Source organism: Rhinoderma darwinii, chromosome 4, assembly GCF_050947455.1.
Source record: "Rhinoderma darwinii isolate aRhiDar2 chromosome 4, aRhiDar2.hap1, whole genome shotgun sequence".
Taxonomy (NCBI): domain Eukaryota; kingdom Metazoa; phylum Chordata; class Amphibia; order Anura; family Rhinodermatidae; genus Rhinoderma; species Rhinoderma darwinii.
The window spans coordinates 251172906-251186887 of NC_134690.1; the positions used below are offsets into that span (position 1 = coordinate 251172906).

The 13982-nt window shown below is 39.1% G+C and overlaps 1 protein-coding gene across 1 annotated transcript in view; it reads left to right on the top strand.

Annotated features, from left to right (window-relative positions):
• ENPP1 (ectonucleotide pyrophosphatase/phosphodiesterase 1) overlaps nucleotides 1–12553 on the top strand; it is a 117775-nt gene extending 105222 nt beyond the window's left edge. Inside the window, exon 25 of the mRNA XM_075862389.1 lies at nucleotides 11020–12553. Coding sequence (XP_075718504.1) covers nucleotides 11020–11178 — 159 coding nt within the window. The 3' untranslated portion in view covers nucleotides 11179–12553. The remainder of the gene's footprint in view (nucleotides 1–11019) is intronic.
• The last annotated feature ends 1429 nt before the right edge of the window (nucleotides 12554–13982 follow it).

The window sequence follows — 13982 nt, forward strand, 5'->3', positions numbered from 1 at the left end:
AGGGTGTATTTACAGATACACCAGAAGGAGAAAAAAAACGCAGCAAGAAAGCCACGGGTGTGCTCACCCAGTATTCGTTCTGAGATCTGTAGTTCCTCAATGGAGTGCAATTGGAAGGGGGGCTTATAGGCAGGCAAAAAAAGTAATATTTCAAAGAAAATACATTTTTCCTCCAGTACCTCTGCAAAATATGGTATAAAAAGAGCTTTATTAGGTCATCAGTAAAAAAATCCATAGAGGACACCGGTAAGGCGTGTCACAGTGGATGTGCTATGGAAAAATAAATTTTCGGTGAAATACATTTAGATACAGCCTTAGGCCGAATTCAGACGAACGTAGAGTTCGTCCGTGTGGCGGCTGTACATAAATGCGTCTGTGTGACGGCCGTTTTATTTCAATGGGACCGTTCACACGACTTTTTCAACGGACCGTGTTAAGGGTCCTTTGAAAATGAGAACGTCCTATTTTGTTCAGTTTTCACGGATCCCTCCATAGACTCAAGTCTATAAAGAGCCGTGAAAACGAGACCCGCACGGGGGCAATTCGGACGTAAAAAACGTAACTTTTTTTCACGTCCGAGTTTCCCCACGTTCGTGTGAATCTGGCCTGAATATTGCGTAGGTGATTAGAATTAGTTAACTAAATCTGTAATTGCCACAGATGTTCCCTGTATAGGAGATTCATGACCCATTGTGGTTCCTTGAGTACTTGATGTATGTTACTATGTGCAATTGGTGCCCTCTTCTGGTTAAAAAAGGGTATCCGACTATATGTAGCTGCTTGACACCTAAATTACTGATGACCTTCACTTTTTCTAATCATAACTAATTGTCTGGTTTCCTATCATTACCCAAAACTCCCATCTGTTCTCACTAACAACCATCCATTACTTTCTCCTAATCATTCATTTAACTAAAGTATAACCACAGGCAACCATGTTATGTTACCAATCACATCTAAGTTATGAACTTAGATGTGATGGATAACCGGTGGATCCTGCGTGTCAGACACGCAGGACTCGCTGTCACTAAGCCCGTCAGTGCTGCTGATCTGACTGATTCAAGTCTCTGTATACAGGATACCAAGCAGCTGTATCTCAAAGTAAAAAATATTTTTAATAAAGTATTTAGAAAGTTGCACAAAACACACTGATGAACAATTTTGATTAAAAACAACAACCTGATTTTAAAGGTGTACATAGCTTTTAATGTCATGTGTAATAGTTTTGATGGTTAAATGTTTAACCCCTTCCCTCTTTGGCCACTTTTGACCATCCTGACAGAGCCTCATTTTTCAAATCTGACCTGTTTCGATTTATATGGTAATAACTTCGGAATGCTTTTACCTATCCAAGTGATTCTGAGATTGTTTTCGCGTGACACATGGACTTTAGGTTACTGGCAAAATTTGCTCGATACATTCAGTATTTAATTGTGAAAAACACCGAAATTTAGCTAAAAATTGCAAAAATTTGCGTTTTTCTCAATTTAAATGTATCTCCTTGTAAGACAGATAGTAATACCACACAAAATTGTTGCTAATTAACATCCCCCATATGTCTACTTTTTATCTTTTCATCGTTTTTTGAACATCCTTTTATTTTTCTAGGACGTTACAAGGCTTAAAACTTTAGCAGCAATTTCTCACATTTTCAAGAAAATTTCAAAAGGCTATTTTTTTCAGGGGCCATTTCAGTTGTGAAGTGGCTTTGAGGGCCTTATATATTAGAAACCCTCAATAAGTCACCCCATTTTAAAAACGTCACCCCTCAAAGTATTCAAAACGGCATTTAGAACGTTTCTTAACCCTTTTAGACGTTTCACAGGAATTTAAGCAAAGTAAAGGTAAAATTTACAAATTTAATTTTCTTTTTGTAGAAATTCATTTTTAATCCATTTTTTTTGTAACACATAAGGTTTCACCAGATTGTCCAGATTCTGCAAATTTAGGAAATATCCCACATGTGGCCCTAGTGTGGTAATAGACTGAAGCAACGGGCTCAGAAGCAAAAGAGCACCTAGAGGTTTTTGGGGCCTTCTTTTTATTTGAATATATTTTAGGCACCAGGTCAGGTTTGAAGGGCTCTTGCGGTGCCAAAACAGTGGAAATCCTCCAAAAATTACCCCATTTGGGAAACTACACCCCTCAAGGAAATTATCTAGGGGTATAGTGAGCATTTTGACCCCACAGGTTCATTGCAAAAATTATTGGAAGTAGGCCGTAAAAATTTAAATCTACGTTTTTTTTAAAGAAAATGTAGGTTTAGCTAATTTTTTTTTTTTTCATTTCCACAAGAACTAAAGGAGAAAAAGCACCACAACGTTTGTAAAGCAATTTCTCCCGAGTAAAACATTACCTGACATGTGGTCATAAACGGCTGTTTGGACACCCGGCAGGGCTTAGAAGGCAAAGAGTGCCATTTGGCTTTTGGTGCTCAAATTTAGCAGGAATGGTTTGCAGAGGCGATGTCGCATTTGCAAAGCCCCTGAGGGGACAAAACAGTGGAAACTCCCCACAAGTGACCCCATTTTGGAGACTACACCCATTGAGGAAATTATCCAGAGGTATTGTGTGCCTTTTGATCACACAGGTTTTTTGCAGAAATTATTGGAATTAGGTCGTAAAGATTTTAATGTACATTTTTTCAAAGAAAATGTAGGTTTAGCTCATTTTTTTTTTATTTCCATAAGGACTAAAGGAGCAAAAACAAGCTAAATTTGTAAAGAAATTTCTCCCGTGTACGGAAATATCCCATATGTGGTAATAAACTGCTTTTTGGGCACACAGTAGGGCTCAGAAGGGAAGGAGTGCGATTTGGTTATTGGAGTGCAGATTTTACTGGATTGGTTTCTTGGCGCTATATCGCATTTGCAAAGCCCCTGTGGGACCGAAGCAGTGGAAACCCCCCAGAAATGACCACATATTGGAAACTACACCCCTCAAGGTATTCACCTAGAGGTGTAGTGAGCATGTTAAGCTAGGTGTTTGCAAGATCGAGTGTACACTAATTTCTGCCAGAGTGAAAATGGGATTTTTTTTCCATAGATATGCCAATATGTGGTGCCCAGCTTGTGCCATCATAAGACAGCTCTCTAATGATTATGCTATGTTTTCAAGTTTTAGAAACATCCTACATGTGGCCCTAATATTTTGCCTGGACATTTGACAGGGCTCCGGAGTGAAAGAGTACCATGTAAAATTGAGGCCTAATATACAAAGTATTGGTTCACAATTGCAGAGCTCTGATGTTAAATAATAAAGGAAACCCCTGAGAAGTGACCCCATTTTGGAAACTGCACCCCTCAAGGCATTTATTAAGACGTGTAGTGAGCATGATCACCCCACAGGTCTTTTCCATAAATGATTGCGCTGCGGATGGTGCAACGTAAAAATTACATTTTTTTCCCTAGATATGCCATCTCAGTGGGAAATATGTCATGCCCAACTTGTGCCACTTGAGACACACCCCAAAAATTGTTAAAAGGGTTCTCCAGGGTATGGCGATGCCATATATGTGGGAGTAAACGGCTGTAGGGTTCAGAGGGGAGGGAGCACCATTTGGCTTTTGGAGCGTGTATTTGCTTGGTAGTAGTTTTGTTTGAGTATTGCTGGTGTTTCCATTTATAATGCTGGGGCACATGTAAGCCGGGCAGAGTACATCAGGGGCATAATCAGGTGGTATAATAATTGGGTTAAAAAAACAATAAAATAATACATAGATGTGTGCTACGCTGTGAAGCAATCCTTTCTGCACAGGCCAGTGTCACGCTGATAAATGGTGTCCTTTCTTATGCCCCTTTTGGTCCACACTTCGCATCTTTGCAGTTCGGGGGATTTTGCTGGGAAGTGTTGTCCTGGTATAATACGGGCGCCCTCGCTTCCTGCAGAGATGTTTGGGCCCTACCATTCCTGGTTCCCTAATTTTAGGGCTTTGATAATTAGTCTCTTGAAACAGGAGAAATGTTCCCCTCGGGCTGGCACAACTGCATATTTTTTATTTCCTTACTTATGGGAGCCGTAACTTATTTTATTTTTTCCTAGACGTAGTGGTATGAGGGCTGTTTTTTTGCGTGACAAGCTGTAGTTATTATTGGTACCAGTTTTGGGTTACTTTTTGATTACTTTTTATCCTATTTTTTTGTGAGGCAAGGGACCAAAAAACTGCAATTCTGGCATAGTTTTTTAGGTTTTTTTTTATACAGAGTTCACCATGCGTTATAAATTACATGTTACCTTTATTCTGAGGGTCAGTACGATTCCATGATACCAATTTTATAGCACTTTTTTATGTTTTACAACTTTTTGCACAATAAAATGTATTGTTTGTGCAAAATTATTATTATTATTATTAATGTATTTTTTCTGTCGCCAAGTTGTGATAACCATAACGTTTAAGTTTTTTCATCGATGGAGCTGAATGAGGGCTTAATTTTTGCGAGACGAGCTTTAGTTTTTATAGGTACCATTTTTGGATATATGCGACTTTTTGATCACTTTTTTTATTCCAATATTTGTTGGGCAAAGTGACCAAAAACCAGAAATTCTGGTATAGATTTTTTACGGGGGTTTTTTTACGCCGTCCACCGTGTGGAATAAGTACCATAATATTTTTATAGTTCAGGTGGTTACGGACGTGGCGATACCAAATATATATGGTTTATTTATTTTTTTCAATAATAAAGGACTTGATAAGAGAACAGGGCGATTGTGTTTTATTTTATTACTTGAAACTTTTATTATATGGTTTTAAAACTTTTTTGTTTACATTTTTTTCAACTGCAGGTCCAACTGTCTGATTTTTTTTTTTCCCTAATACATTGCATTACCTATGTAGTGCAATGTATTAGATCTGTCAGTCATTCACTGAAGGAAAGCCAATTTGGCTTTGCCGCACTGCGGGGCCTAATCGGCTTCCGTAATGGCAGAGCAGGAGGCCATTGTTAGGTCTCCTGTTGCTATTGCAGCATCGGCAGCCCTGATTGCATGGATCGCTGCATCGAAGGGGTTAAGGGCAGGGATCGGAGCTAGCTCCGGTTCCTGCTATTACAGGTGGATGTCAGCTGTAACATACAGAAGACATCCACCGCTGATTACACCGGCTTAGCTCCTGAGCCGACTACTACGGAAGCCTTTCAGGCGGGGGCAGGAAGTTTTCCGTGCTAGGCAGACCGGGAGGCCAGTATTAGGCCTCCGGTTGCCATTGCAGCCATCGGAACCACAGCAATGAAATTGCTGGGGTTTCGATGAGCTGCAAACCGCTTAAATGCAGCGATCGCGTTGCATTTAAGGGGTTAATGGCAGGGCTTCGAAGCAGAATTTCGGTCCCCGCCATTACAGCCGGATGTCAGCTGTAAGATGCCACTGACATCCGGCGATGGTGGCACCGACTCAGCCTCTGAGCCGGTGTCCACCATTTGTCGTATGGATACGGCAAAATGCGGGAAGCACTAGCTTTCCATGACGTATCCATACGGCAAATGTCGGGAAGGGGTTAATTCAACCTTTCACTGAAAAAACTAGGATTAAAACATACATAACAAAAATAATAGCATAATCTGTGTCACTACGCTGTCTTGTCTTGAGTCCGTTATACATCAACTGGTAAAATGTGCCAATACGTAGAAGGGTGCAATATAGGGGCACTTATAGAGGAATTTTTATTTTTTTAGTTTATTTGTTTATAGGATAGGAAATTATACAGATTTCTAATATACATGTATTTAAACTTCTGCTCACATACTTTTCGTATAGCAGTGCTATTGACTTCTATATGCACAGTAAACGCTGCAGGGAAAGCCTTTTTGCAATGTATGGCTGTCCCATACTGCATAGATTGACAGGGAGAGGTGAAGCCGTGTACCGACTTCAGCATAATTTTTACATGCAGCGGTGCACCGTTATGTTGGTGCTGTAAGGAGGTTATTTTCTTTAAAAAAAAAAAACAACAATCATGTAATTGAAAAGGCCACTTATTCTTCATGAATGGGATGGCTAAATAATAGAAATAGAAGCCCGGAAAATCCCTTTGAGGGAGAGGTTCAGTATTGAGAAAGAGAATTGGCTAGGTCATGAAGACACAGGGCTTGTTAGATGCAAACTATTTTTTTATTGAAACCGTATTTGACCATAAGGCCGGTTTCACACAAGCGTATTACCGCCGAAAGTTCATGCCCGACTGTGGGTGTATTGACCCGAAGCAACATTGTCATGGGGATCTATGATGCTATTAGTTCAGGCCATAGATCCGTGGTCGGGATAGGATTTGCAACATTAACCCCTTCCCTCTCTTTGGCCGCTTTTGACCTTCCTGACAGAGCCTCATTTTTCAAATCTGACATGTTTCACTTTATGTGGTAATAACTCCGGAATGCTTTTACCTATCCAAGTGATTCTGAGATTGTTTTCTCATGACACATTGGACTTTATGTTACTGGCAAAATTTGCCCGATACATTCAGTATTTAATTGTGAAAAACACCAAAATTTAGCGAAAAATTGCAAAAATTAGCATTTTTCTCAATTTAAATGTATCTGCTTGTAAGACAGGCAGATATACCACACAAAAATGTTGCTAACTAACATCCCCCATATGTCTACTTTAGATTGGCATCGTTTTTTGAACATCATTTTATTTTTCTAGGACGTTACAAGGCTTAGAACTTTAGCAGCAATTTCTCACATTTTCAAGAAAATTTCAAAATGCTATTTTTACAGGGGCCAGTTCAGTTGTGAAGTGGCTTTGAGGTCCTTAGATATTAGAAACCCCCAATAAGTCACCCCATTTTAAAAACTGCACCTCTCAAAGTATTCAAAACAGCATTTAGAAAGTTTCTTAACCCTTTAGACATTGCGCAGGAATTAAGGAAAAGTAGAGGTGAAATTTACAAAGTTCATTATTTTTTTCCAGAAATTCATTTTTAATCCATTTTTTTTGTACCACAGAATGTTTTACCCAAGAAATGCACTCAATATTTATTGCCCAGGTTCTGCAGTTTTAGGAAATATCCCACATGTGGCTCTAGTGTGCTACTGGACTGAAGCACCGGCCTCAGAAGCAAAGGAGCACCAGGTGGATTTTGGGTCTCATTTTTATTAGAATATATTTTAGGCACCATGTCAGATTTGAACAGGTCTTGTGGAACTAAAACAGTGGAAACCCCCCAAAAGTGACCCCATTTGGGAAACTACACCCCTCGAGGAATTTATCTAGGGGTGTATCAAGCATTTTGACCGGCCAGTTTTTTTGCAAAAATTTTTGGAACTAGGCCATGAAAATTTAAATTTTTTCAAATAAAATGTAGGTTTAGCTAATTTTTTTTCATTTCCAAAAGAACTAAAGTAGAAAAAGCACCACAACATTTGTAGAGCAATTTCTCCCGAGTAAAACAATACCCCACATGTGGTAATAAACGGTTATTTGGACCCACAGCAGGGCTTAGAATGGAAAGAGCGCCATTTGGCTCTTGGAGCTCAAATTTAGCAGGAATGGTTTGCGGAGGCCATGTCGCATTTGCAAAGCCCCCTAGGGGACAAAACAGTGGAAACCCCCAACAAGTGACCCCATTTTGGAAACTATACCCCTAGAGGAATTTATCTAGTGGTGTAGCAAGCATTTTGACCTGCCAGTTTTTTTGCAAAAATTTTTGGAACTAGGCCATGAAAATGAAAATCTAAATTTTTTCAAATAAAATGTAGGTTTAGCATAAAATTTGTAAATAAATTTCTCCCGAGTAAAACAATACCCCACATGTAGTAATAAACGGCTGTTTGGAGACACGGCGAGGCTGAGAAGGGAAAGAGCGCCATTTGGCTTTTGGAACTCAAATTTAGCAGGAATGGTTTGCGGAGGCCATGTCGCATTTGCAAAGCTCCTGAGGGGACAAAACAGTGGAAACCCCCAACAAGTGACCCCATTTTGGAAACTACACCCCATGAGGAAATTATCTAGGAGTACAGTGAGCAGTTTGACACCACAGGTGTTTTACAGAACTTATTGGAAGTAGGCCCTGAAAATGACAATCTACATTTTTTCAAATAAAATGTAGGTTTAGGTATTTTTTTTTCATTTCCACAAGGTCTGAAGGAGAAAAAGCACTGCAACATTTGTAAAGCAACTTCTCCCGAGTAAAACAATACCCCACATGTGGTCATAAACGGCTGTTTGGACACACGGTAGGGCTCAGAATGGAACTAGCACCATTTGGATTTTGGATAGTGTCTGGGCGCCATGTCACATTTGCTGAGCCCCTGTAGTACTAGTACAGTGGAAACACCCCAAAATTGACTCCATTTGGGAAACTGCACCCCCTGAGGAATCATCTAGGGGTATAGTGAAAATTTTGATCCCAAAGGTTTTTTGCTGAATTAATTAGAATTAAGCTATGAAAATGAAAAATAATTTTTTTTTCCAACAAGATGTAGTTTTAGATCAACATTTTTCATTTTTACAAGGAACAAAGAAGAAAAAGCACCCCAACATTTGTAAAGTAATTTCTCCCGAGTAATACCCCATATGTGGTTATAATCAGCTGTTTACGTATATGGGAGCATTCAGAAGAAAAGGAGCAGTATTTATCTTTTGGAGAGTAGATTTTTCTGGAATGGTTTGCGGACGCCATGTTGCATTTGCAAAACCCCTGATGTACTAAACAAAAGTGACCCTGTTTTAGAAACTACACCCCTAAAGGCATTTACCAAGGGGTGTAGTGAGAATTTAGACATCACAGGTGTTTTTCAGAAATGAATACGCAATGGATGGTGCAAAGTGAAAATTGCAATTTTTCAACTGATCTGCCCATTCACCGCACAAGATGTTGTGCCCCTAGAGAATCTTACCCCATAAATTGTTAAGCGGGTTCTCCTGGGTATGGTAATGCCTTACTTGTGGCCATAAATTGCTGTTTGGGCACACTGTAGGGCTAAGAAGGAAAAGCGCCTTTTTGAGCATGGATTTTGCTTGGTAGTTTTGTTTGAGTTTTGCTGGTATTTCCGTTTATAATGTGGGGGTATATGTAATCTGTGCGGAGAACATCAGGGCATAATAAGAGGGTATAATAATGGGGTAAATAATACAATTCTCCATAGATGTGTGTTACGCTGTGAAGCGATCCGTTATGCGCAGGCCGGTGTCGCACTGATAAACGGTTTTCTTTCTTATCCCCCTTCTGTAACGCTCTGCACCTTTTGGGGACATTTTCTCCTTCGTAGTTTGGGAAATATTGCTGGGAAAGTTTTGCGCTGGTATAATACGGGCGCCCTCGCTTCCAGCGGATGTGCGATGTCCATTCCCTTTCCTAGTTCCAAAATACTAGGGCCCTGAAACTGAAGGAATGTTCCCCTCCGGCCTTTGCATTGAGATGTTTTTTCATCACCGCATTACTAGTGCCGTAACTTTTTTGTTTTTCAGTTGATTGAGTGGTGTGCGGGCTTGTTTTTTGCGAGACGGGCTGTAGATTTTATTGGTATCATTTTAGAACACATACGACTTTTTGATCACTTTTTATTTCATTTTTTGGTAAAGGAAATTACCAAAAACAAGCAATTCTGGAATCGTTTTTTATTGGGTTTTTTTATCGGCATCCACAGTGCGCCCTAAATTACATGTTAGCTTTATTCTGCGGGTCGATACGATTACGGCGATACCAAATTTATATAGTTTTTTTTTATGTATTGCAGCTTTTGCACAATAAAATCACTTTTTTTATAAAATCATTTGTTTTCTGTGTCGCCATATTCTAAGACCCATAACTTTTTTATTTTTGCGTGCACAAAGCGGTGTCAGGGATTATTTTTTGCAAGACGGATTGTCGTTTTTATTAGTACTATTTTGGAGTAAATGTGACTTTTTGATCACTTTTTATAGCATTTTTTGGAAGGAGATGTGACCTAAAAACAAAGATTCTGGCGTTGTTTTACATGTTTTTTTTTTTTTTACGGCGTTCACCGTGCGGGATAAATTACATAATAGTTTTGTAGTTTGGGTCGTTACGGACGCGGTGATACCAATTATGTATAGTTTTTTTAATTTTTACGGTTTTTCCCATAATAAAAGACTTACTATGGGAAAAAAGTCAGTTTAGCTTTATTTTTATTTGAAATGTGTGTGTTTTTATTTTTTTACCACATTTTTATTAACTTTTTTTTACTTTTCTGACTTGTCCCACTAGGGGACTTGAGGGCCTGATGCCCCGATCGCTACTCTATTACGCTGCACTACATACAAAGTGCAGTGTATTAGCGCTGTCAGTTATTCACTGACAGCAAGCCTATGAGGACACGCCGCAGGCGGGTCCTCATCGGCTCCCGTACAAGGCAGACTCGGATGCCATTTTCTGGCGTCCGATTGCCACAGCAACCCAGCGATTGCATCACTGGGTTGCCGGTAGGGTGAAAACCTATCAGATGCTGCGCTCTGAGGGCAGCATCTGAGGGGTTAATCTGCCGGATCGGAGAGTAGCTCCGGTCCTGGCAGTTACAGGAGGGTGCCAGCTGTATAATACAGCTGTCACCCCGCGGTGATGGTGCCGGTTCTGCTTCTGAGACCGCACAATCACTGCGCCGTACATGTACGGCGCTTTGCGGGAAGCACCTCCTGACAGCGCTGTACATGTACATTTTTTTTTACGCGCCACTGTCAAAAGACGGCGCGTAAAAAAGATGCCCATGTCAAAGAAGTGCATGTCACTTCTTGGGACGTAATTTGAGCCGTTTTCCATTAACTCCATAGAAAAACAGCTCCAATTACGTCCGTAATGGACGCTGCGAAAAACGCCTGTACATGCCATTACGTCTGAAATTCAGGAGCTGTGTTTGCCTGAAAACAGCTCCGTGATTTCAGCCGTAACAGACGTTCATGTGTGAACATACCCTTATACAGACACAAAAGTGGACCCATATAATGCTTGTTTGAAACTGACCTTAGCCTTCATTGCAGGTGAACAACCCATTAAAACATATTACAATTTCTTAAGGTGGTAAAAAGTGGAACTATATGGGCTTATGTGTTTTTTTTTATTCACAGGAACATAAAGAATTGACATGGATTGAAGAACTTTTTCAGCTTCACGTTGCTCGTGTAAAGGACGTTGAACTTCTTACTGGTCTTAGTTTCTTTCATAACACACACTTCTCTGTTTCTGAAATCTTACAGCTCAAAACCTTTCTTCATAGTTATTTCTGAGCGTTTTAAGCCGCATTAGTGTGTTTATATTACAAGAACCTATATCCCCAAACCTTCCATTATGGCTCTTTACAGAAGAAATGGCATCACTTCTACATATAATTTATCACCCTCTAATCTTTTTTTTTTTTACCTGTACGACATTAAAATGATCCCCTCTGCTATACATGCTATGTGGGCCCACTATAGAATATTGTAGTAAAGAAAGCCAAAGTGCAATATGATGATTAGACCCATGAACCAAAGCCATAGTGCCATGACCGCATCTTTTGACTCAGAAGTATCCAGTAAAAGGCATTTGGAGGTACCGTAGGATCCCATAGGAGTGTATGGGTACTGTATTACTTTCGTGCTTGGAGTTTGTACAAAGATGTAATACGGCCATGTGTATGAGCCATAAGGCAGATACACATAAAGGATTTTACTGATGCAATGGAGGGAAACTGAGACCACATTCTTCAAGGGGGTTTTCCAGTTTTATGTAGTTTGTTTGTATAATGAAAAGCATCTTTCTTATATACTTTGTGTTTACATTTTACCATTTCAAAGATCTCTGCTAGCTGTCAGTGCATGGAAGCACACATTTACATAAAAAAAATGAAGACCTGTACAGACTTTATATATTTCTCAGCGCTAGGAGTTTGATACAATTTGTGTTCAGTTTACACAATCCTTTTCAAGTTCAATACATCAGCAGCAAAAATCTCACTTGTTGTGATAGTTTGCAACGATGTATCGATGTATGTATGTAAAATGCATCTAGGCTATTCACAATTTCTATTCAAAGAAGGTTTCATTGAAATAGTTTAATTAACATTGTCAGATGTTTGCTTATCAATAACCTGTAGTCTGTACGGCCACATTCACACGTAGTCGTTTTTCCACCAACCTTTTACATTTTTAGAATACACTGACATATGAATCCCATAGAGAGACGGATTAAACTTTTCTTTATATTTTTACCTTTGGTTTTTTTCATTAAGGGAAACCATGAATGGATCCAAATAAAACAGATACCGTGACACAACCACGGCTTCTGGATGTGATCTTACCTCACTATTAGTGCTATTAGACTCATTTATAAAGTTTTAGGCCATGCTTACACAGGGTGGTGGTGGAGCGGGTCATAGCCTCTCCACTACACCAAACAAGAACTGTGACCAAAAAAACGCATGTTAATGTATCCAGCTTATTTGGTGTTTTACCATAAAGGAGCAGTTCTTTGAAAAAAAAACAAAAAAAAAACAACTGGGTAAAACGCCTTGTTTTATACTTTAATGTGTTTTATGTCTTTCTTGTGTCGCTTTTCAATGTTTATATTTATTTTAGACTTTCACTACCTTATGTAAAAATAGTAATAAATGTTATTCTCTTATCCACTGTGTTTTTTGTATGTAGTGTATGTGCCATATAATGTAAACGTATACATAATTTAGTGATAAATGTAACATTTGGTGCTGTTTTGTATATATTTCTGTGTAAATATTTGTGTCTTGAGTTTTTATTTCTGGCTCTTCTAATACTATTTTTCCTGAAATATAAAAACATTCTAACAACATATTAAAGGGGTTTTCCCATGAAGGACATTTATGACATATCCACAGGATATCAGAAAAAAGGAGATTTTTGAAGCAGCACTAGTCCCGAGTATGGTGCGGTGCACGCTGTCAAGCCAGGCAAACCAACTCCAGCACGATGTATATCCAAAGAAGTAGTAGGACAACAGCACACGTCTTCAAATCATCCAAGTGGTTTTATTGTCAAGACATCCACAAACGACAAGCAACGTTTCGACCCATAGTGAGTGAAGGGTCTTTGTCAAGCCTAACATTATGTCTAAAAACATCGTTATAAATGGGTGAATACAAATGATCACATGGCCCATTCCAACCAGTGAACATCGTGAATCTGGTCTCCCAGGTGAAGCATACATTAGTCTTAATGACATCCATCAAATAGTTATATAATCTTCAAAAACGTGCAAAACTACAATGTATAATACATCTTTAATACATCATCCTCAATAATATATCAATCATTGTTATTACAATAGAAAAGTGAAGGAGGAAAGTTTCACCACACTCCAGGTTCCAGCTACGATCACAGAGCTCTGCTGTGCATGCTCAGCAATCAATCATCTCTGCTGTGAAAAAAAATAAAATAAAGACCAGCGTTCGATCAAAAAATAGTAATCAAAGTATGTATAAATATACGACATCCACAGTCATAACAGGAATCCATCATACTGCAGCTCCATATCTGTATATTTTGAGGCAAAATTAATTCAATAATTAAAAACGCCTTCACTCTGTTTAAGTCACATGTGAACAGGGCAGAGGGAGGGAGAAGGGATCAGGTTCATATTACTTCATGATATCAATCACTAGAAGTTAAATATAAGACATCCTCAGTCATAACAAGAATCCATCATACTGCAGCTCCATATCTGTATATTTAAAGGCAAAATTAATTCAATAATTAAAAAAGCGCCTTCACTCTGTTTAAGTCGCATGTGAACAGGGCAGACGGAGGGAGAAGGGATCAGGTTCATATTACTACATGATATCAATCCCTAGGAGTTAAAGTCATCAAATACTATTTAGTGTTAAACCGCCTACATAAATCGGATCACCGAAGTGATTCAAAAACTTTCTAGGGAATGCTTGTAACTACTGTCCAACAAATCATGTTGGACAATTATACCGCACAAAACACGAGATTTATATAATGAAGATAAAAACGCCTTCACTCCGTGATGTTAAGTCACATGTGAACAGGGCAGACGGAGGGAGAAGGGATCAGGT